Below are 23,087 nucleotides of genomic sequence, written 5' to 3' on the forward strand. Positions count from 1 at the left end.
TGTGGTGGGCGCAGTCGTTCTGTCGGCGCGCCTGGATCTTAGAGACGTTTAGAGGCCCCCATCTTGGTGGTGTAGACAAATGATCAAGTTTCCTTTTTAACCAATTACATGCAATTCCACAATTATAGTGTTTTTCCGACAATCTCCTGCTGTCCATTCATTCAGCTCATGACCACTAGTGAGGCAGCATTGCTCTGGCTACTATAAGCAAAAAAAAACTAGTAACATAATAAACGTAACATTAAAATATATAAAATATCAACAGTGGCTGACTGGCCAATAGAAGCTGATAATGGAACATGTGACCTCAGTTTAGGTTAGCCGCTGATGTGCAAACCAAGTACTTGCTCAATGACTTTCCCTATCTGGGGAAAGATGAAACTGGGCCGGCGGGGTGGGAGACCGGGCCAGCGGGAGACCGGGCCGGGGAGACCGGGCCGGCCTGCTATGAATAGTGGACACACAGAGAAGACTAGCCTGCTAGGAATTAGAATTAAACAAAACAGATCCTTGACTCTCTAAACAAATTAATATATATTATTTATTTATTATTTAATGCAATTAATGATTTACACTCGTTTATTCACTTTATCAGGCATGTTTGCCACCTTGCAGGTTGATATGCATCTGATGCTTATGCTAAAGGGGATACCTGGCAACGTTCTCTAGCGTGTTCTGATAGGCTGGAAGGCCGGGCTGTTCTAGGGTTTATCTGAGTTCCACATGCAGAAGGCCTGTACTCCCTGTGTCCTTAATGCGGAGTGCTTCAAATCGCATTTCCACTGTCTTTGGTATGACTCGCACGGGGATGGAACTCCCAACCTTTAGAACTCAGGGCAGACACTCTAACCTCAGTGTGTGTGGCAAACTGTGTGTTCTCTCTCTCTAGTCTTTGAGTCCTTTAAGGACTGTGTGTGTGTGTGTGTGTGTGTGTGTGTGGGGCTAACTGTTTGTTCTCTCTCTCTAGTCTTTGAGTCCTTTAAGGACTATGTCGCCGTGGAGCAGCTTGACGGAGACAACAAATACGACGCAGGAGAACACGGCCTACAGGTGAGGCCTTATCCAGGCTTTATGAAGGCCTTATGTATGGTTAAGATGCTTTATATGGCTACAGGTGAGGCCTTATCCAGGCTTTATAAAGGCCTCTGTCTAGATTCAGACCTGGGGGGTCTTTGGTCCTGTATAATCTACACATACTCTCTGTCTAGATTCAGACCTGGGGGGTCTCTGGTCCTATATAATCTACACATACTCTCTGTCTAGATTCAGACCTGGGGGGTCTCTGGTCCTGTATAATCTACACATACTCTCTGTCTAGATTCAGACCTGGGGGGTCTAGATTCAGACCTGGGGGGGTCTCTGGTCCTTTATAATCTACACATACTCTCTGTCTAGATTCAGACCTGGGGGGTCTAGATTCAGACCTGGGGGGTCTAGATTCAGACCTGGGGGGTCTCTGGTCCTGTATAATCTACACATACTCTCTGTCTAGATTCAGACCTGGGGGGTCTAGATTCAGACCTGGGGGGTCTAGATTCAGACCTGGGGGGTCTCTGGTCCTGTATAATCTACACATACTCTGTCTAGATTCAGACCTGGGGGGTCTAGATTCAGACCTGGGGGGTCTAGATTCAGGCCTGGGGGGTCTCTGGTCCTGTATAATCTACACATACTCTCTATCTAGATTCAGACCTGGGGGTCTCTGTTCCTGTATAATCTACACATACTCTCTGTCTAGATTCAGACCTGGGGGGTCTAGATTCAGACCTGGGGGGTCTAGATTCAGACCTGGGGGGTCTCTGGTCCTATATAATCTACACATACTCTCTGTCTAGATTCAGGCCTTGGGGGTCTAGATTCAGGCCTGGGGGGTCTCTGGTCCTGTATAATCTACACATACTCTCTGTCTAGATTCAGACCTGGGGGGTGTAGATTCAGACCTGGGGGGTCTAGATTCAGACCTGGGGGGTCTCTGGTCCTGTATAATCTACACATACTCTCTGTCTAGATTCAGACCTGGGGGGTCTAGATTCAGACCTGGGGGGTCTAGATTCAGACCTGGGGGGTCTCTGGTCCTATATAATCTACACATACTCTCTATCTAGATTCAGACCTGGGGGGTCTCTGGTCCTGTATAATCTACACATACTCTCTATCTAGATTCAGACCTGGGGGGTCTCTGGTCCTGTATAATCTACACATACTCTCTGTCTAGATTCAGACCTGGGGGGTCTAGATTCAGACCTGGGGGGTCTAGATTCAGACCTGGGGGGTCTCTGGTCCTGTATAATCTACACATACTCTCTGTCTAGATTCAGACCTGGGGGGTCTAGATTCAGACCTGGGGGGTCTAGATTCAGACCTGGGGGTTTCTGGTCCTATATAATCTACACATACTCTCTATCTAGATTCAGACCTGGGGGTCTCTGGTCCTTTATAATCTACACATACTCTCTGTCTAGATTCAGACCTGGGGGGTCTCTGGTCCTATATAATCTACACATACTCTCTGTCTAGATTCAGACCTGGGGGGTCTAGATTCAGACCTGGGGGTCTCTGGTCCTGTATAATCTACACATACTCTCTATCTAGATTCAGACCTGGGGGGTCTAGATTCAGACCTGGGGGGTCTAGATTCAGACCTGGGGGGGTCTCTGGTCCTGTATAATCTACACATACTCTCTGTCTAGATTCAGACCTGGGGGGTCTCTGGTCCTGTATAATCTACACATACTCTCTGTCTAGATTCAGACCTGGGGGGTGTAGATTCAGACCAGGGGGGTCTCTGGTCCTATATAATCTACACATACTCTCTGTCTAGATTCAGACCTGGGGGGTCTAGATTAAGACCTGGGGGGTCTAGATTCAGACCTGGGGGATCTAGATTCAGGCCTGGGGGGCCTCTGGTCCTGTATAATCTACTGGAGGAAGGACACACGGATTTTTAAGTCGCTCTGGATAAGAGCGTCTGCTAAATGACTTAAATGTAAATGTAAATGAGTCAGTAGACTTAGCGGTCATGTGTGTGATTTCAGGAAGCGGAGAAGGGTGTGAAGTTCCTGACTTTCCCTCCCATACTGCACCTGCAGCTGATGAGGTTCATGTACGACCCTCAGACCGACCAAAACATCAAGATCAACGACAGGTACACGCACACCTACACACCTGTCTAAACACGGAGATTCCACAGGGAAACTGACGATACCAAACGTTAAGAACAACTTCCTAATATTGAGTTGCATCCCCATTTGCCATCAGAACAGCCTCAAATCATCAGGGCGTTGACTCTACAAGGTGTTGAAAGCGTTCCACAGGGATGCTGCCCCATGTTGACTCTACAAGGTGTTGAAAGCATTCCACAGGGATGCTGGCCCATGTTGACTCTACAAGGTGTTGAAAGTGTTCCACAGGGATGCTGGCCCATGTTGACTCTACAAGGTGTTGAAAGTGTTCCACAGGGATACTGGCCCATGTTGACTCTACAAGGTGTTGAAAGCGTTCCACATGGATGCTGGCCCATGTTGACTCTACAAGGTGTTGAAAGTGTTCCACAGGGATACTGGCCCATGTTGACTCTACAAGGTGTTGAAAGCGTTCCACATGGATGCTGGCCCATGTTGACTCTACAAGGTGTTGAAAGCGTTCCACAGGGATGCTGGCCCATGTTGACTCTACAAGGTGTTGAAAGCGTTCCACAGGGATGCTGGCCCATGTTGACTCTACAAGGTGTTGAAAGCGTTCCACAGGGATGCTGGCCCATGTTGACTCTACAAGGTGTTGAAAGCGTTCCACAGGGATGCTGGCCCATGTTGACTCTACAAGGTGTTGAAAGCGTTCCACAGGGATGCTGGCCCATGTTGACTCTACAAGGTGTTGAAAGCGTTCCACAGGGATGCTGGCCCATGTTGACTCTACAAGGTGTTGAAATGGTTCCACAGGGATGCTGGCCCATGTTGACTCTACAAGGTGTTGAAAGCGTTCCACAGGGATGCTGACCCATGTTGACTCTACAAGGTGTTGAAAGCGTTCCACAGGGATGCTGGCCCATGTTGACTCTACAAGGTGTTGAAAGCGTTCCACAGGGATGCTGGCCCATGTTGACTCTACAAGGTGTTGAAAGCGTTCCACAGGGATGCTGGCCCATGTTGACTCTACAAGGTGTTGAAAGCGTTCCACAGGGATGCTGGCCCCATGTTGACTCTACAAGGTGTTGAAAGCGTTCCACAGGGATGCTGGCCCATGTTGACTCTACAAGGTGTTGAAAGCGTTCCACAGGGATGCTGGCCCATGTTGACTCTACAAGGTGTTGAAATGGTTCCACAGGGATGCTGGCCCATGTTGACTCTACTAGGTGTTGAAAGCGTTCCACAGGGATGCTGGCCCATGTTGACTCTACAAGGTGTTGAAAGCGTTCCACAGGGATGCTGGCCCATGTTGACTCCAATGCTTTCCACAGTTGTGTCCAGTTGGCTGGATGTCCTTTAGGTGGGGGACCATTCTTGATACACACGGGGAAACTGTTGAGTGTGAAAAGCCCAACCAGTGTTGCAGTTCTTGACACAAAACGGTGCGCCTGGCATCTACTACCCTACCCCCGTTCAAAGGCACTTAAATATGTTGTCTTGCCCATTCACCCTCTGAATGGCAACACATACACAATCCATGTCTCAAGGCTTAAAGATCATTCTTTAACCTTTCTCCCCTTCATCTACACTGATAGAAGCTCATAGAGAAGCTTCAACACAGGAGGAACATGGACACCATAATATTAATCACAAAAATACCTTTCCTTCCTCTCGCCCCCCTCCCCTCTGTCTCGCCCCCCCTTTCTGTCTCGCCCCCCCTCTCTGTCTCGCCCCCCTCTCTGTCTCGCCCCCCTCTCTGTCTCGCCCCCTCTCTGTCTCGTCCCCCCTCTCTGTCTCGTCCCCTCCTCTCTGTCTCGTCCCCCTCCTCTCTGTCTCGTCCCCTCCTCTCTGTCTCGTCCCCCTCCTCTCTGTCTCGTCCCCCTCCTCTCTGTCTCGTCCCCCCTCCTCTCTGTCTCGTCCCCCTCCTCTCTCTGTCTCGTCCCCCTCCTCTCTGTCTCGTCCCCTCCTCTCTCTGTCTCGTCCCCCTCCTCTCTCTGTCTCGTCCCCCTCCTCTCTCTGTCTCGTCCCCTCCTCTCTCTGTCTCGTCCCCCTCCTCTCTCTGTCTCGTCCCCCCTCCTCTCTCTGTCTCGTCCCCCTCCTCTCTCTGTCTCGTCCCCCTCCTCTCTCTGTCTCGTCCCCCTCCTCTCTCTGTCTCGTCCCCCTCCTCTCTCTGTCTCGTCCCCCTCCTCTCTCTGTGTCTCCTCCCCCTCCTCTCTCTCTCCTCCCCCTCCTCTCTGTGTCTCTCCTCCCAGGTTTGAGTTTCCAGAGCAGCTTCCCCTGGATGAGTTTCTCCAGAAGACTGACTCTAAAGACCCGGCCAACTACATCCTGCATGCCGTGCTGGTCCACAGTGGAGACAACCACGGAGGACACTATGTCGTCTACCTCAACCCCAAAGGAGACGGAAAAGTCAGCGTCAAGGAGCCCATCGTGAGTCCCCCAACCCACCGATCGGTTAGCAGTAGTATATTGGATCATTAAATGGGGCTTAAGAACTACTGTTGTTTTTGTCAACCTGAAAGGTGTTTTTATCATGTTATTAACACAGCGAGGGGAAATGATGTCATAATATGCAGCCAACACTCTGCTCACGTGTCCTGAGATGATGTCATAATATGCAGCCAACACTGCTCACGTGTCCTGAGAGATGATGTCATAATATGCAGCCAACACTCTGCTCACCTGTCCTGAGAGATGATGTCATAATATGCAGCCAACACTCTGCTCACCTGTCCTGAGAGATGTCATAATATGCAGCCAACACTCTGCTCACCTGTCCTGAGAGATGATGTCATAATATGCAGCCAACACTCTGCTCACGTGTCCTGAGAGATGATGTCATAATATGCAGCCAACACTCTGCTCACGTGTCCTGAGAGATGATGTCATAATATGCAGCCAACACTCTGCTCACGTGTCCTGAGAGATGATGTCATAATATGCAGCCAACACTCTGCTCACGTGTCCTGAGAGATGATGTCATAATATGCAGCCAACACTCTGCTCACGTGTCCTGAGAGATGATGTCTTAATATGCAGCCAACACTCTGCTCACGTGTCCTGAGAGATGATGTCATAATATGCAGCCAACACTCTGCTCACGTGTCCTGAGAGATGATGTCATAATATGCAGCCAACACTCTGCTACCTGTCCTGAGAGATGATGTCATAATATGCAGCCAACACTCTGCTCACGTGTCCTGAGAGATGATGTCATAATATGCAGCCAACACTCTGCTCACGTGTCCTGAGAGATGATGTCATAATATGCAGCCAACACTCTGCTCACGTGTCCTGAGAGATGATGTCATAATATGCAGCCAACACTCTGCTCACCTGTCCTGAGAGATGATGTCATAATATGCAGCCAACACTCTGCTCACGTGTCCCGAGAGATGATGTCATAATATGCAGCCAACACTCTGCTCACGTGTCCTGAGAGATGATGTCATAATATGCAGCCAACACTCTGCTCACGTGTCCTGAGAGATGATGTCATAATATGCAGCCAACACTCTGCTCACCTGTCCTGAGAGATGATGTCATAATATGCAGCCAACACTCTGCTCACGTGTCCTGAGAGATGTCATAATATGCAGCCAACACTCTGCTCACCTGTCCTGAGAGATGATGTCATAATATGCAGCCAACACTCTGCTCACCTGTCCTGAGAGATGATGTCATAATATGCAGCCAACACTCTGCTCACGTGTCCTGAGAGATGATGTCATAAAGAGATGATACAATGACGGTACATAAACTGTTTTCTTAATAAGGTACATCTGTTCTCTCTGTCTCTCTCCTTCCTCTCCAGTGGTGTAAGTTTGATGATGACGTGGTGTCACGGTGCACCAAGGAGGAAGCCATTGAACACAACTACGGTGGCCATGACGACGACCTGTCAGTACGTCACTGCACCAACGCTTACATGCTGGTGTACATCCGCGAGTCCAAACTCAGTAAGTCACCTTGTGGTGGTCTACCACTCAGTAAGTCACCTTGTGGTGGTGGTCTACCACTCAGTAAGTCACCTTGTGGTGGTGGTCTACCACTCAGTAAGTCACCTTGTGGTGGTGGTCTTCCACTCAGTAAGTCACCTTGTGGTGGTGGTCTACCACTCAGTAAGTCACCTTGTGGTGGTGGTCTACCACTCAGTAAGTCACCTTGTGGTGGTGGTCTACCACTCAGTAAGTCACCTTGTGGTGGTGGTCTACCACTCAGTAAGTCACCTTGTGGTGGTGGTCTACCACTCAGTAAGTCACCTTGTGGTGGTGGTCTACCACTCAGTAAGTCACCTTGTGGTGGTGGTCTACCACTCAGTAAGTCACCTTGTGGTGGTCTACCACTCAGTAAGTCACCTTGTGGTGGTGGTCTACCACTCAGTAAGTCACCTTGTGGTGGTGGTCTACCACTCAGTAAGTCACCTTGTGGTGGCGGTCTACCACTCAGTAAGTCACCTTGTGGTGGTGGTCTACCACTCAGTAAGACACCTTGTGGTGGTGGTCTACCACTCAGTAAGTCACCTTGTGGTGGTGGTCTACCACTCAGTAAGTCACCTTGTGGTGGTGGTCTACCACTCAGTAAGTCACCTTGTGGCGGTCTACCACTCAGTAAGTCACCTTGTGGCGGTCTACCACTCAGTAAGTCACCTTGTGGTGGTGGTCTACCACTCAGTAAGTCACCTTGTGGTGGTGGTCTACCACTCAGTAAGTCACCTTGTGGTGGTGGTCTACCACTCAGTAAGTCACCTTGTGGTGGTGGTCTACCACTCAGTAAGTCACCTTGTGGTGGTGGTCTACCACTCAGTAAGTCACCTTGTGGCGGTGGTCTACCACTCAGTAAGTCACCTTGTGGCGGTGGTCTACCACTCAGTAAGTCACCTTGTGGCGGTGGTCTACCACTCAGTAAGTCACCTTGTGGCGGTGGTCTACCACTCAGTAAGTCACCTTGTGGTGGTGGTCTACCACTCAGTTAGTCACCTTGTGGTGGTGGTCTACCACTCAGTAAGACACCTTGTGGTGGTCTACCACTCAGTAAGTCACCTTGTGGTGGTGGTCTACCACTCAGTAAGTCACCTTGTGGTGGTGGTCTACCACTCAGTAAGTCACCTTGTGGTGGTGGTCTACCACTCAGTAAGTCACCTTGTGGTGGTGGTCTACCACTCAGTAAGTCACCTTGTGGTGGTGGTCTACCACTCAGTAAGTCACCTTGTGGTGGTCTACCACTCAGTAAGTCACCTTGTGGTGGTGGTCTACCACTCAGTAAGTCACCTTGTGGTGGTGGTCTACCACTCAGTAAGTCACCTTGTGGTGGTGGTCTACCACTCAGTAAGTCACCTTGTGGTGGTGGTCTACCACTCAGTAAGTCACCTTGTGGTGGTGGTCTACCACTCAGTAAGTCACCTTGTGGTGGTGGTCTACCACTCAGTAAGTCACCTTGTGGTGGTGGTCTACCACTCAGTAAGTCACCTTGTGGTGGTGGTCTACCACTCAGTAAGTCACCTTGTGGTGGTGGTCTACCACTCAGTAAGTCACCTTGTGGTGGTGGTCTACCACTCAGTAAGTCACCTTGTGGTGGTGGTCTACCACTCAGTAAGTCACCTTGTGGTGGTGGTCTACCACTCAGTAAGTCACCTTGTGGTGGTGGTCTACCACTCAGTAAGTCACCTTGTGGTGGTGGTCTACCACTCAGTAAGTCACCTTGTGGTGGTGGTCTACCACTCAGTAAGTCACCTTGTGGCGGCGGTCTACCACTCAGTAAGTCACCTTGTGGTGGTGGTCTACCACTCAGTAAGTCACCTTGTGGTGGTGGTCTACCACTCAGTAAGTCACCTTGTGGTGGTGGTCTACCACTCAGTAAGTCACCTTGTGGTGGTGGTCTACCACTCAGTAAGTCACCTTGTGGTGGTGGTCTACCACTCAGTAAGTCACCTTGTGGTGGCGGTCTACCACTCAGTAAGTCACCTTGTGGTGGCGGTCTACCACTCAGTAAGTCACCTTGTGGTGGCGGTCTACCACTCAGTAAGACACCTTGTGGTGGCGGTCTACCACTCAGTAAGTCACCTTGTGGTGGTGGTCTACCACTCAGTAAGTCACCTTGTGGTGGTGGTCTACCACTCAGTAAGTCACCTTGTGGCGGTCTACCACTCAGTAAGTCACCTTGTGGTGGTCTACCACTCAGTAAGTCACCTTGTGGTGGTGGTCTACCACTCAGTAAGTCACCTTGTGGTGGTGGTCTACCACTCAGTAAGTCACCTTGTGGTGGTGGTCTACCACTCAGTAAGTCACCTTGTGGTGGTGGTCTACCACTCAGTAAGTCACCTTGTGGTGGTGGTCTACCACTCAGTAAGTCACCTTGTGGTGGTGGTCTACCACTCAGTAAGTCACCTTGTGGCGGTGGTCTACCACTCAGTAAGTCACCTTGTGGCGGTGGTCTACCACTCAGTAAGTCACCTTGTGGCGGTGGTCTACCACTCAGTAAGTCACCTTGTGGCGGTGGTCTACCACTCAGTAAGTCACCTTGTGGTGGTGGTCTACCACTCAGTAAGTCACCTTGTGGTGCTGACTTTTTGCTCTATGAAGCCTCACTCACTAAGCCAATGCTATGAAGCCTTATACTACCTTTTGTAGCACATGATTAGATAACCCTGTGTTTACCCGTCTCCCCCCAGGTGAGGTATTGTTAGGTAACCCTGTGTTCTCCCCCCAGGTGAGGTATTGTTAGGTAACCCTGTGTTTACCCGTCTCCCCCCAGGTGAGCTATTGTTAGGTAACCCTGTGTTTACCCGTCTCCCCCCAGGGTGAGGTATTGTTAGGTAACCCTGTGTTCTCCCCCCAGGTGAGGTATTGTTAGGTAACCCTGTGTTCTCCCCCCAGGTGAGGTATTGTTAGGTAACCCTGTGTTGTCCCCACAGGTGAGGTATTGTTAGGTAACCCTGTGTTGTCCCCACAGGTGAGGTATTGTTAGGTAACCCTTTGTTGTCCCCCCAGGTGAGGTATTGTTAGGTAACCCTGTGTTCTCCCCCCAGGTGAGGTATTGTTAGGTAACCCTGTGTTCTCCCCCCAGGTGAGGTATTGTTAGGTAATCCTGTGTTTACCCGTCTCCCCCCAGGTGAGGTATTGTTAGGTAATCCTGTGTTTACCCGTCTCCCCCCAGGTGAGCTATTGTTAGGTAACCCTGTGTTTACCCGTCTCCCCCCAGGTGAGCTATTGTTAGGTAACCCTGTGTTCTCCCCCCAGGTGAGGTGCTGCTGGCTGTAAACGATGTGGACATCCCCCAGCAGCTGGTGGAGAGGCTTCAGGAGGAGAAGAGGGTTGAGGCTCAGAAGAGGAAGGAGCGGCAGGAGGCCCATCTCTACATGCAGGTCCAGGTAAGGCTTGGAGCCCCCCGTCACAGGTCCAGATAACAGAACAGCTTTTGGAGAATGTTGGTGTTATGAATCACTTGTCTCTCTCCCCATGTCTCTTCCCCCTCCCTCTGTCTCCCCCATCGCCCTCTCTTCCTCCTCCCTCTCTCCTCGCACTCTCTCTTCCTCCTCCCTCTCCTCTCTCCTTGCCCTCTCTCTTCCTCCTCCCTCTCCTCGCCCTCTCTCTCTCCTCCTCTCTCTCTCTCCTCCGCTCTCCTCGCCCTCTCTCCTCTCCTTCTCCTCTCCTTCTTCTCCTCCTCCCTCTCTCCTCCGCTCTCCTCGCCCTCTCTCTCTCCTCCCAGATTGTGACAGAGGACCAGTTCTGTGGTCACCAGGGTAATGACATGTATGATGAGGAGAAGGTGAAGTACACTGTGTTCAAGGTCCTGAAGAGCTCCACGCTGCAGGAGTTTGTCCAGAATCTCTCCCAGACCATGGTGAGACTCCTGTCTCCTCTCTCTCTCTGTTCCTGTCTCTGTCTCTCTCTCTGTTCCTGTCTCTGTCTCTCTCTGTTCCTGTCTTGTCTCTCTCTCTGTTCCTGTCTTCTGTCTCTCTCTGTTCCTGTCTTCTGTCTCTCTCTGTTCCTGTCTTCTGTCTCTCTCTGTTCCTGTCTTGTCTCTCTCTGTTCCTGTCTCTGTCTCTCTCTGTTCCTGTCTTCTGTCTCTCTCTGTTCCTGTCTTGTCTCTCTCTGTTCCTGTCTCTGTCTCTCTCTGTTCCTGTCTTGTCTCTCTCTGTTCCTGTCTCTGTCTCTCTCTGTTCCTGTCTCTGTCTCTCTCTGTTCCTGTCTTGTCTCTCTCTGTTCCTGTCTTCTCTCTGTGTCTCTCTCTGTTCCTGTCTCTGTCTCTCTCTGTTCCTGTCTTGTCTCTCTCTGTTCCTGTCTTCTCTCTGTGTCTCTCTCTGTTCCTGTCTCTGTCTCTCTCTGTTCCTGTCTCTGTCTCTCTCTGTTCCTGTCTCTGTCTCTCTCTCTGTTCCTGTCTTGTCTCTCTCTCTGTTCCTGTCTTGTCTCTCTCTGTTCCTGTCTTGTCTCTCTCTGTTCCTGTCTTGTCTCTCTCTGTTCCTGTCTTGTCTCTGTATCTCTCTCTGTGTGTTCCTGTCCTCTCCTCCGTTAACCTTTAACCTGCTGTTCCACCTCGGTTCTACTTCTCCCGGAGGACGTTGAAGTAAGAACCCTGGAGAGGAACCATGCCAGTGTGTAGACCCAGTCTGACAGTGTGTATTGATGTGCGACAGGGATTCCCACAGGACCAGATGAGGCTGTGGCCCATGCAGGCCCGGAGCAACGGCACCAAGAGACCTGCCATGCTGGACTACGAGGCAGACTGCAGCAAGTCTGTGAGTAACACAACCACCAGGTTGACCTGGGAACTGTCCTGTCGTCTCTTGGAAGACAGTAGAGGGACTGGTGTGTGTGTGTGTGTGTAACCCTGTGTGTGTGTGTGTGTGTGTGTGTAACCCTGTGTGTGTGTGTAACCCTCTGTGTGTGTGTGTGTGTAACCCTCTGTGTGTGTGTGTGTGTAACCCTCTGTGTGTGTGTGTGTAACCCTGTGTGTGTGTGTAACCCTGTGTGTGTGTGTGTGTAACCCTGTGTGTGTGTTCTCCCCAGATGATAGACTTGAGCGACAACGAGAATCCCTGGACTATATTTTTGGAGACGGTGGATCCTGAGATGGCTGCCAGCGGAGCGACGTTACCCAAGTTCGACAAAGACCGTGAGTTCAGACTGTTACCCAAGTTCGACAAAGACCGTGAGTTCAGACTGTTACCCAAGTTCGACAAAGACCGCGAGTTCAGACTGTTACCCAAGTTCGACAAAGACCGCGAGTTCAGACTGTTACCCAAGTTCAACAAAGACCGCGAGTTCAGACTGTTACCCAAGTTTGACAAAGACCGTGAGTTCAGACTGTTACCCAAGTTCGACAAAGACCGTGAGTTCAGACTGTTACCCAAGTTCGACAAAGACCGCGAGTTCAGACTGTTACCCAAGTTCGACAAAGACCGTGAGTTCAGACTGTTACCCAAGTTCGACCAAGACCGTGAGTTCAGACTGTTACCCAAGTTCGACCAAGACCGTGAGTTCAGACTGTTACCCAAGTTCGACAAAGACCGTGAGTTCAGACTGTTACCCAAGTTCGACCAAGACCGTGAGTTCAGACTGTTACCCAAGTTCGACAAAGACCGTGAGTTCAGACTGTTACCCAAGTTCGACAAAGACCGTGAGTTCAGACTGTTACCCAAGTTCGACCAAGACCGTGAGTTCAGACTGTTACCCAAGTTCGACAAAGACCGTGAGTTCAGACTGTTACCCAAGTTCGACCAAGACCGTGAGTTCAGACTGTTACCCAAGTTCGACCAAGACCGTGAGTTCAGACTGTTACCCAAGTTCGACCAAGACCGTGAGTTCAGACTGTTACCCAAGTTCGACCAAGACCGGGAGTTCAGACTGTTACCCAAGTTCGACCAAGACCGGGAGTTCAGACTGTTACCCAAGTTCGACCAAGACCGGGAGTTCAGACTGTTACCCAAGTTCGACCAATACCGGGAGTTCAGACTGTTACCCAAGTTCGACCAAGACCGGGAGTTCAGACTGTTACCCAAGTTCGACCAATACCGGGAGTTCAGACTGTTACCCAAGTTCGACCAAGACCGGGAGTTCAGACTGTTACCCAAGTTCGACCAAGACCGGGAGTTCAGAATGTTACCCAAGTTCGACCAAGACCGGGAGTTCAGACTGTTACCCAAGTTCGACCAAGACCGGGAGTTCAGACTGTTACCCAAGTTCGACCAAGACCGGGAGTTCAGACTGTTACCCAAGTTCGACCAAGACCGGGAGTTCAGACTGTTACCCAAGTTCGACAAAGACCGTGAGTTCAGACCGTTACCCAAGTTCGACAAAGACCGTGAGTTCAGACTGTTACCCAATGATCAAAGACCATGACTGTTACCCAATGATCAAAGGCCGTGAGTTCAGACTGTTACCCAATGATCAAAGACCGTGACTGTTACCCAATGATCAAAGGCCGTGACTGTTACCCAATGATCAAAGGCCGTGACTGTTACCCAATGATCAAAGGCCGTGACTGTTACCCAATGATCAACGACCGTGAGTTCAGACTGTAACCCAATGATCAAAGACCGTGACTGTTATCAATGACCTTGACTGAATATCAAAGACCGATATTCCTTTATTCCCAGGTTGTTTAGGACACGGGGCGTTATAGCGCCCTCTGATCGGGGTTAACGCCCTCTGACTAATGACCACTAAGTTAAAGCCATTTTATACTTTTCTTTTCTAGATGAAATCACAAGTCGTTTCAAAGAGATGGAACTGTTTTTCCACACGACTATGGTCCAAGTGAAAATGGATTGTCCTTGTTTTAATGATCGTCCTCAAACTGTGTTTTCAGACGACGTCATGCTGTTCTTGAAGATGTACGATCCAAAAAGCAGAAGCTTAAATTATTGCGGACATATCTACACCGCTATATCCTGTAAAATACGTACGTATCTTCTCCTAACCACACGTGAGGTGCCACCTGGTTGTGCCACTGTTATTTTAGTTGAATTGTTTGACTTCTGTTATCGTTTAAGCCTCCTAGAGTGCAGGAAATGGCAGAGGGGGGTTCAGTTAGAGGAGGGGGTTTCAGTTAGAGGAGGGGGGGGTTTCAGTTAGAGGAGGGGGGTTTCAGTTAGAGGAGGGGGGTTCAGTTAGAGGAGGGGGGGTTCAGTTAGAGGGGGGGGTTCAGTTAGAGGAGGGGGGGGTTCAGTTAGAGGAGGGGGGGGGGATTCAGTTAGAGGAGGGGGGGGGTTTCAGTTAGAGGAGGGGGGGTTTCAGTTAGAGGAGGGGGTTTCAGTTAGAGGGGGGGGGTTCAGTTAGAGGAGGGGGGTTCAGTTAGAGGGGGGTTTCAGTTAGGGGGTTCAGTTAGAGGAGGGGGTTTCAGTTAGAGGAGGGGGGTTTCAGTTAGAGGAGGGGGGTTTCAGTTAGAGGAGGGGGGTTTCAGTTAGAGGGGGTTCAGTTAGAGGAGGAGGGGGGTTCCAGTTAGAGGAGGAGGGGGGTTTCAGTTAGAGGGGGGGGGGTTCAGTTAGAGGGGGGGGGTCAGTTGTGGTAGATGTGGAGTAGTATTAGAGTTGATGCGTGTGTGTGAAGCAGTGTTGAATGTACGTTGTTTTCTCTACCAGGAGACCTGCTGCCCGTCATGTGTGAGAGAGCAGGCTTTCAACAGGAGACCAGCCTTATCCTCTATGAGGTGTGAACACACACACACACACTAGCCTCCTCTGAGGTGAGAACACATGTCTGACAGGTGTCCACATACTAAGGGTGTAACGGTACACCTATTTGTACCGACCCATTCAATACGGGACCTCTATTGGGTCAGCACTGAACCAGAATTAATACCTCATAAAATACAGACCACTAGTCCTCTACACTGGGTGGCAAATACAAACCACTAGTCCTCTACACTGGGTGGTAAATACAGACCACTAGTCCTCTACACTGGGTGGTAAATACAAACCACTAGTCCTCTCCACTGGGTGGTAAATACAAACCACTAGTCCTCTACACTGGGTGGTAAATACAGACCACTAGTCCTCTACACTGGGTGGTAAATCAAACCACTAGTCCTCTCCACTGGGTGGTAAATACAGACCACTAGTCCTCTACACTGGGTGGTAAATACAAACCACTAGTCCTCTACACTGGGTGGTGAATACAAACCACTAGTCCTCTACACTGGGTGGTCAATACAAACCACTAGTCCTCTACACTGGGTGGTAAATACAAACCACTAGTCCTCTACACTGGGTGGTAAATACAAACCACTAGTCCTCTACACTGGGTGGTAAATACAAACCACTAGTCCTCTACACTGGGTGGTCAATACAAACCACTAGTCCTCTACACTGGGTGGTAAATACAAACCACTAGTCCTCTACACTGGGTGGTAAATACAAACCACTAGTCCTCTACACTGGGTGGTCAATACAAACCACTAGTCCTCTACACTGGTGGTGAATACAAACCACTAGTCCTCTACACTGGGTGGCAAATACAAACCACTAGTCCTCTACGCTGGGTGGTCAATACAAACCACTAGTCCTCTACACTGGGTGGTCAATACAAACCACTAGTCCTCTACACTGGTGGTGAATACAAACCACTAGTCCTCTACACTGGGTGGTGAATCAGACCACTAGTCCTCTACACTGGGTGGCCAATACAAACCACTAGTCCTCTACACTGGGTGGTCAATACAAACCACTAGTCCTCTACACTGGGTGGTAAATACAGACCACTAGTCCTCTACACTGGGTCGTCAATACAAACCACTAGTCCTCTACACTGGGTCGTCAATACAAACCACTAGTCCTCTACACTGGGTCGTCAATACAAACCACTAGTCCTCTACACTGGGTGGTCAATACAAACCACTAGTCCTCTACACTGGGTGGTCAATACAAACCACTAGTCCTCTACACTGGGTGGTCAATACAAACCACTAGTCCTCTACACTGGGTGGTAAATACAAACCACTAGTCCTCTACACTGGGTGGTGAATACAAACCACTAGTCCTCTACACTGGGTGGTAAATACAAACCACTAGTTCTCTACGCTGGGTGGTAAATACAGACCACTAGTCCTCTACACTGGTGGTCAATACAAACCACTAGTCCTCTACGCTGGGTGGTAAATACAAACCACTAGTTCTCTACGCTGGTGGTAAATACAAACCACTAGTCCTCTACACTGGGTGGTAAAATCAAACCACTAGTCCTCTACACAGGGTGGTAAATCAGACCACTAGTCCTCTACACTGGGTGGTAAATACAAACCACTAGTCCTCTACGCTGGGTGGTAAATACAAACCACTAGTTCTCTACGCTGGGTGGTAAATACAAACCACTAGTCCTCTACACTGGTGGTAAATACAAACCACTAGTCCTCTACACTGGGTGGTGAATCAAACCACTAGTCCTCTACACTGGTGGTAAATACAAACCACTAGTCCTCTACACTGGGTGGTAAATACAAACCACTAGTCCTCTACACTGGGTGGTAAATCAGACCACTAGTCCTCTACACTGGGTGGTGAATCAAACCACAAGTCCTCTACACTGGGTGGTAAATACAAACCACTAGTCCTCTACACTGGGTGGTAAATACAAACCACTAGTCCTCTACACTGGGTGGTCAATACAAACCACTAGTCCTCTACACTGGTGGTCAATACAAACCACTAGTCCTCTACACTGGTGGTCAATACAAACCACTAGTCCTCTCCACTGGGTGGTAAATACAAACCACTAGTCCTCTACACTGGGTGGTAAATACAAACCACTAGTCCTCTACACTGGGTGGTAAATACAAACCACTAGTCCTCTACACTGGGTGGTCAATACAAGCCACTAGTCCTCTACACTGGGTGGTAAATACAAACCACTAGTCCTCTACACTGGTGGTCAATACAAACCACTAGTCCTCTACACTGGGTGGTAAATACAAACCACTAGTCCTCTACACTGGGTGGTCAATACAAACCACTAGTCCTCTACACTGGTGGTCAATACAAACCACTAGTCCTCTCCACTGGGTGGTCAATACAAACCACTAGTCCTCTACACTGGGTGGTCAATACAAACCACTAGTCCTCTACACTGGGTGGTAAATACAAACCACTAGTCCTCTACGCTGGGTGGTCAATGCAAACCACTAGTCCTCTACACTGGATGGTCAATACAAACCCCTAGTCCTCTCCACTGGGTGGTAAATACAAACCACTAGTCCTCTCCACTGGGTGGTAAATACAAACCACTAGTCCTCTACACTGGGTGGTCAATACAAGCCACTAGTCCTCTACACTGGGTGGTAAATACAAACCACTAGTCCTCTACACTGGTGGTCAATACAAACCACTAGTCCTCTACACTGGGTGGTAAATACAAACCACTAGTCCTCTACACTGGGTGGTAAATACAAACCACTAGTCCTCTACACTGGTGGTAAATACAGACCACTAGTCCTCTACACTGGGTGGTAAATACAAACCACTAGTCCTCTACACTGGGTGATGAACCTTCAGTAAATCAAACCACTAGTCCTCTACACTGGGTGATGAACCTTCAGTAAATCAAACCACTAGTCTGGGTGATGAACCTTCAGTAAATCAGACCACTAGTCCTCTACACTGAGTGGTGCACGCCTAAATTGAAGAGTAATTACACCCAAAAATGCCAACATATTTTGCTCCTGACCTCACATTTTTCCCTGCTGTGGTTTAACCATTGTTGTAGACAATTTTTTCTAAGGCCCTACATTTGACTCATTGTCTCTTCCTGGGTTTTTACATCTTTTGACAAAACAAACATTTACTGCAGTAACTGTTGCTATTTAATTTTCCTGCTGGATTGAACCAAACCCCTAAACCGCAATACGAACCAAACCGTGAGTTTGGTAAACGGACTTGGTGAACCGCAACCCCTACCACACACCACACACACACACACCCACCCACCCAACTCCAGATCTATCACATCTACACAAACAGCCTCCATCTCCCATCTGTCTGTGTTCCAGGAAGTGAAGCCTAATTTAACAGAGCGGATACAGGACTACGACGTGTCATTGGACAAGGCCCTGGATGAGCTCATGGACGGAGACATCATCGTCTTCCAGAAGTAAGTCATTCCAACATGGGAATCTAACAACAACCTACAGGAGGGAACCGAGATGGAGAGCCCTGTCGTAGAGAATGTTCTGGTCATCTCAACACATCGTGTTTGGAGAATTCAGTAACACATTGACTAGCCTCTCCCAGCTAATGTCTCTGTTTTCTCTCCTCTCTTCTCCTCTCTTCTCCTCTCTTCTCCTCTCTTCTCCTCTCCTCTCTTCTCCTCTCTTCTCTTCTCTTCTCCTCTCTTCTCTTCTCCTCTCTTCTCCTCTCTTCTCTTCTCTTCTCCTCTCTTCTCTTCTCCTCTCTTCTCCTCTCTTCTCCTCTCCTCTCCTCTCCTCAGAGACGACCCAGAGAACGACAGCAGTGAGCTGCCCACAGCCAAGGACTACTTCCGGGACCTCTACCACCGAGTGGACGTTATCTTCTGTGACAAGACCATCCACAACGACCCCGGCTTTGTCGTCACACTCTCCAACAGGATGAACTACTTCCAGGTAACACACACTACCAACAGGATGAACTACCAGGTCAGCAAGAGGTCACACCGTCTTGCATTGTGGACGTTCCTTCAACATTTTGGGTATTGTTCCATAAAGCTAGTGTGTTTTGTTAAATACATGCTCTGGTACTTTGGGTATTGTTCCATAAAGCTAGTGTGTTTAAAGACATGCTCTGGTACTTTGGGTATTGTTCCATAAAGCTAGTGTGTTAAAGACATGCTCTGGTACTTTGGGTATTGTTCCATAAAGCTAGTGTGTTAAAGACATGCTCTGGTACATTGGGTATTGTTCCATAAAGCTAGTGTGTTTAAAGACATGCTCTGGTACTTTGGGTATTGTTCCATAAAGCTAGTGTGTTTTGTTAAAGACATGCTCTGGTACTTTGGGTATTGTTCCATAAAGCTAGTGTGTTTTGTTAAAGACATGCTCTGGTACTTTGGGTATTGTTCCATAAAGCTAGTGTGTTTAAAGACATGCTCTGGTACTTTGGGTTTTGTTCCATAAAGCTAGTGTGTTAAAGACATGCTCTGGTACTTTGGGTATTGTTCCATAAAGCTAGTGTGTTTTGTTAAAGACATGCTCTGGTACTTTGGGTTTTGTTCCATAAAGCTAGTGTGTTTTGTTAAAGACATGCTCTGGTACTTTGGGTATTGTTCCATAAAGCTAGTGTGTTAAAGACATGCTCTGGTACTTTGGGTATTGTTCTATAAAGCTAGTGTGTTTTGTTAGACATGCTCTGGTACTTTGGGTTTTGTTCCATAAAGCTAGTGTGTTTTGTTAAAGACATGCTCTGGTACTTTGGGTTTTGTTCCATAAAGCTAGTGTGTTGTGTTAAAGACATGCTCTGGTACTTTGGGTTTTGTTCCATAAAGCTAGTGTGTTTTGTTAAAGACATGCTCTGGTACTTTGGGTATTGTTCCATAAAGCTAGTGTGTTTAAAGACATGCTCTGGTACTTTGGGTATTGTTCCATAAAGCTAGTGTGTTAAAGACATGCTCCGGTACTTTGGGTTTTGTTCCATAAAGCTAGTGTGTTTTGTTAGACATGCTCAGGTACTTTGGGTATTGTTCCATAAAGCTAGTGTGTTTAAAGATATGCTCTGGTACTTTGCGTATTGTTCCATAAAGCTAGTGTGTTTAAAGACATGCTCTGGTACTTTGGGTTTTGTTCCATAAAGCTAGTGTGTTTTGTTAAAGACATGCTCTGGTACTTTGGGTTTTGTTCCATAAAGCTAGTGTGTTTAAAGACATGCTCTGGTACTTTGGGTATTGTTCCATAAAGCTAGTGTGTTTAAAGACATGCTCTGGTACTTTGGGTATTGTTCCATAAAGCTAGTGTGTTAAAGACATGCTCTGGTACTTTGGGTATTGTTCCATAAAGCTAGTGTGTTTTGTTAGACATGCTCTGGTACTTTGGGTATTGTTCCATAAAGCTAGTGTGTTTTGTTAGACATGCTCTGGTACTTTGGGTATTGTTCCATAAAGCTAGTGTGTTTAAAGACATGCTCTGGTACTTTGGGTATTGTTCCATAAAGCTAGTGTGTTTAAAGACATGCTCCGGTACTTTGGCCACTAAATGTATTTTTGAACCCTCTGCTTTGGGCTGAATGTGTCAAGGTGTTTGTTGTTCATACTCATGTATTAATCTATGAGCGGAATTACTGTCTTACCTCAATTTGCCATGAAATCCGTAGTTTGAAAGCAACTGTTTTCTTGAAGCTGTGCCGCGCCCTACAAAAGTACTGGAGAGTCTCTTTAACCTGTCTTGTCAGGTGGCGAAGACGGTGGCTCAGAGGTTGAACACAGATCCCATGCTGCTCCAGTTCTTCAAGTCCCAGGGGTAGGACTGCCGTCACACACACGGACACACACTCCGCTTTTACGTGTGCAGTACAGCCCCAAGTTGACTTGTTGAGTAACCTGTCCCTCTCTCTCTCGTCCTACTCCCTCTCTCTCACCTCCTCCTTCTCTCTCCTCCTCCTTCTCTCTCTCTTCTCCTCCTCTCTCTCACCCTCCTTCCCTCTCTCTTCTCCTCCTTCCCTCTCTCTCTCTCGTCCTACTCCCTCTCTCTCTCCTCCTCCTTCTCTCTCCTCCTCCTTCCCTCTCTCTCTCCTCCTCCTTCTCTCTCCTCCTCCTTCTCTCTCTCTTCTCCTCTCTCTCACCCTCCTTCCCTCTCTCTTCTCCTCCTTCCCTCTCTCTCTCTCGTCCTCCTTCCCTCCCTCTCTCCTCCTCCTTCCTCTCTCTCTCTCTCTCTCTCTCTCTCTCTCTCTCTCATCCTACTCCCCCCCCTCTCTCCTCCTTCCCTCTCTCTCCTCCCCCTTCCCTATGTTTCTCCTCCTTCTCTCCTTCCTCTGTCTCTCCTCCTCCTCTTTCCTCCCCCTCTCCTCTCCTCTCTGGGCAGGTACAGAGACGGACCTGGGAATCCTCTCAGACACAACTATGAAGGAACCCTCCGAGATTTGCTGCAGTTCTTCAAACCACGTCAACCCAAGAAACTCTACTACCAACAGGTAGGGGTGTGTGTGTGAGAGAGATATGATTGACAGTCATCATTGACGGGGACGTGACAGCGGATGGCTGAGTCTATTTGAACTTGACTGGCGCGTCCCGGTGAAGAACGGTGTGTCTCTCGGGTACACAGCAGAGCAGCTTCTTATTTTACTATATTAAAACATGTTTATAATGTGTCTGTCCGATAGGGGGTGATGGCGTCGTATATTACAATGTTTTCGGGGTACATAATCATGATAGGACAACGGTTGACATTGTGTGTGTACCTGTGGGGGTGGGGGTTTACCTGTGGGTGTGGGGGTGTACCTGTGGGTGTGGGGGTGTACCTGTGGGTGTGGGGGTGTACCTGTGGGTGTGGGGGTGTGTACTGACTGTTAACGTTGTCTCCTCTCAGTTGAAGATGAAGATCACAGACTTTGAGAACAGGAGGAGCTTTAAGTCCATATGGCTCAACAGCCAGTACAGAGAAGAGGTAACATCACACCCCCCTCCCTGTTTAGATTACACACAGTAGAGGGACGACATTTAGATTACTCACAGAGACGACATTTAGATTACACACAGTAGAGGGACGACATTTAGATTACACACAGTAGACAACATTTAGATTACACACAGTAGAGGGACGACATTTAGATTACACACAGTAGAGGGACGACATTTAGATTACACACAGAGACGACATTTAGATTACACACAGTAGAGACAACATTTAGATTACACACAGTAGAGACAACATTTAGATTCCACACAGTAAAGAGACAATATTACACACAGACGACATTTAGATTACACACAGTAGAGGGACGACGTTTACATTACACACAGTAGAGGGACGACGTTTAGATTACACACAGTAGAGGGACAACGTTTAGATTACACACAGTAGAAGGACGACGTTTAGATTACACACAGTAGAGGGACGACGTTTAGATTACACACAGTAGAGGGACGACATTTAGATTACACACAGTAGAGACAACATTTAGATTACACACAGTAGAGACATTTAGATTACACACAGTAGAGGGACGACGTTTAGATTACACACGGACGACATTTAGATTACACACAGTAGAGGGACGACATTTAGATTACACACAGTAGAGACAACATTTAGATTCCACACAGTAGAGACAACATTTAGATTACACACAGTAGAGGGACGACGTTTAGATTACACACGGACGACATTTAGATTACACACAGTAGAGGGACGACGTTTAGATTACACACAGGGACGACATTTAGATTACACACAGTAGAGGGACAACGTTTAGATTACACACAGTAGAGACAACATTTAGATTACACACAGTAGAGGGACGACATTTAGATTACACACAGTAGAGGGACGACGTTTAGATTACACACAGTAGAGGGACGACGTTTAGATTACACACAGTAGAGGGACGACGTTTAGATTACACACAGTAGAGGGACGACATTTAGATTACACACAGTAGAGACAACATTTAGATTACACACAGTAGAGGGACGACATTTAGATTACACACAGTAGAGGGACGACGTTTAGATTACACACGGACGACATTTAGATTACACACAGTAGAGGGACGACGTTTAGATTACACACAGGGACGACATTTAGATTACACACAGTAGAGGGACAACGTTTAGATTACACACAGTAGAGGGACAACGTTTAGATTACACACAGTAGAGGGACGACGTTTAGATTACACACAGTAGAGGGACGACATTTAGATTACACACAGTAGAGGGACGACATTTAGATTACACACAGTAGAGACAACATTTAGATTACACACAGTAGAGGGACGACTCTTCACTTTATTCTCCAGCTTTTTGAATTTGATGTTTTCTGAGGCGACAGAACAGAATGTCACATTTT

At 48.3% G+C, this 23,087-nt stretch overlaps 1 protein-coding gene across 2 annotated transcripts in view; it reads left to right on the forward strand.

Moving 5' to 3' along the window:
* The window catches only part of LOC135536968 (ubiquitin carboxyl-terminal hydrolase 7), an 87,128-nt gene that overhangs the window by 46,032 nt on the left and 18,009 nt on the right, over nt 1–23,087 (forward strand). Inside the window, exons 11-25 of one of the 2 annotated variants that reach the window (XM_064963186.1) lie at nt 968–1,050; nt 3,036–3,145; nt 5,378–5,555; nt 6,940–7,084; nt 10,364–10,494; nt 10,833–10,967; nt 11,761–11,862; nt 12,134–12,239; nt 13,935–14,027; nt 14,707–14,774; nt 18,105–18,205; nt 18,542–18,695; nt 20,473–20,540; nt 21,102–21,210; nt 21,606–21,683. In XM_064963186.1, the coding sequence (XP_064819258.1) occupies nt 968–1,050; nt 3,036–3,145; nt 5,378–5,555; nt 6,940–7,084; nt 10,364–10,494; nt 10,833–10,967; nt 11,761–11,862; nt 12,134–12,239; nt 13,935–14,027; nt 14,707–14,774; nt 18,105–18,205; nt 18,542–18,695; nt 20,473–20,540; nt 21,102–21,210; nt 21,606–21,683 (1,661 nt within the window). The remainder of the gene's footprint in view (nt 1–967; nt 1,051–3,035; nt 3,146–5,377; nt 5,556–6,939; nt 7,085–10,363; nt 10,495–10,832; nt 10,968–11,760; nt 11,863–12,133; nt 12,240–13,934; nt 14,028–14,706; nt 14,775–18,104; nt 18,206–18,541; nt 18,696–20,472; nt 20,541–21,101; nt 21,211–21,605; nt 21,684–23,087) is intronic. The other variant, XM_064963185.1, reaches the window with a different exon arrangement.

The sequence above is a fragment of the Oncorhynchus masou genome, unplaced genomic scaffold (genome assembly GCF_036934945.1).
Source record: "Oncorhynchus masou masou isolate Uvic2021 unplaced genomic scaffold, UVic_Omas_1.1 unplaced_scaffold_690, whole genome shotgun sequence".
In the NCBI taxonomy this organism is placed as follows: Eukaryota; Metazoa; Chordata; class Actinopteri; order Salmoniformes; family Salmonidae; genus Oncorhynchus; species Oncorhynchus masou.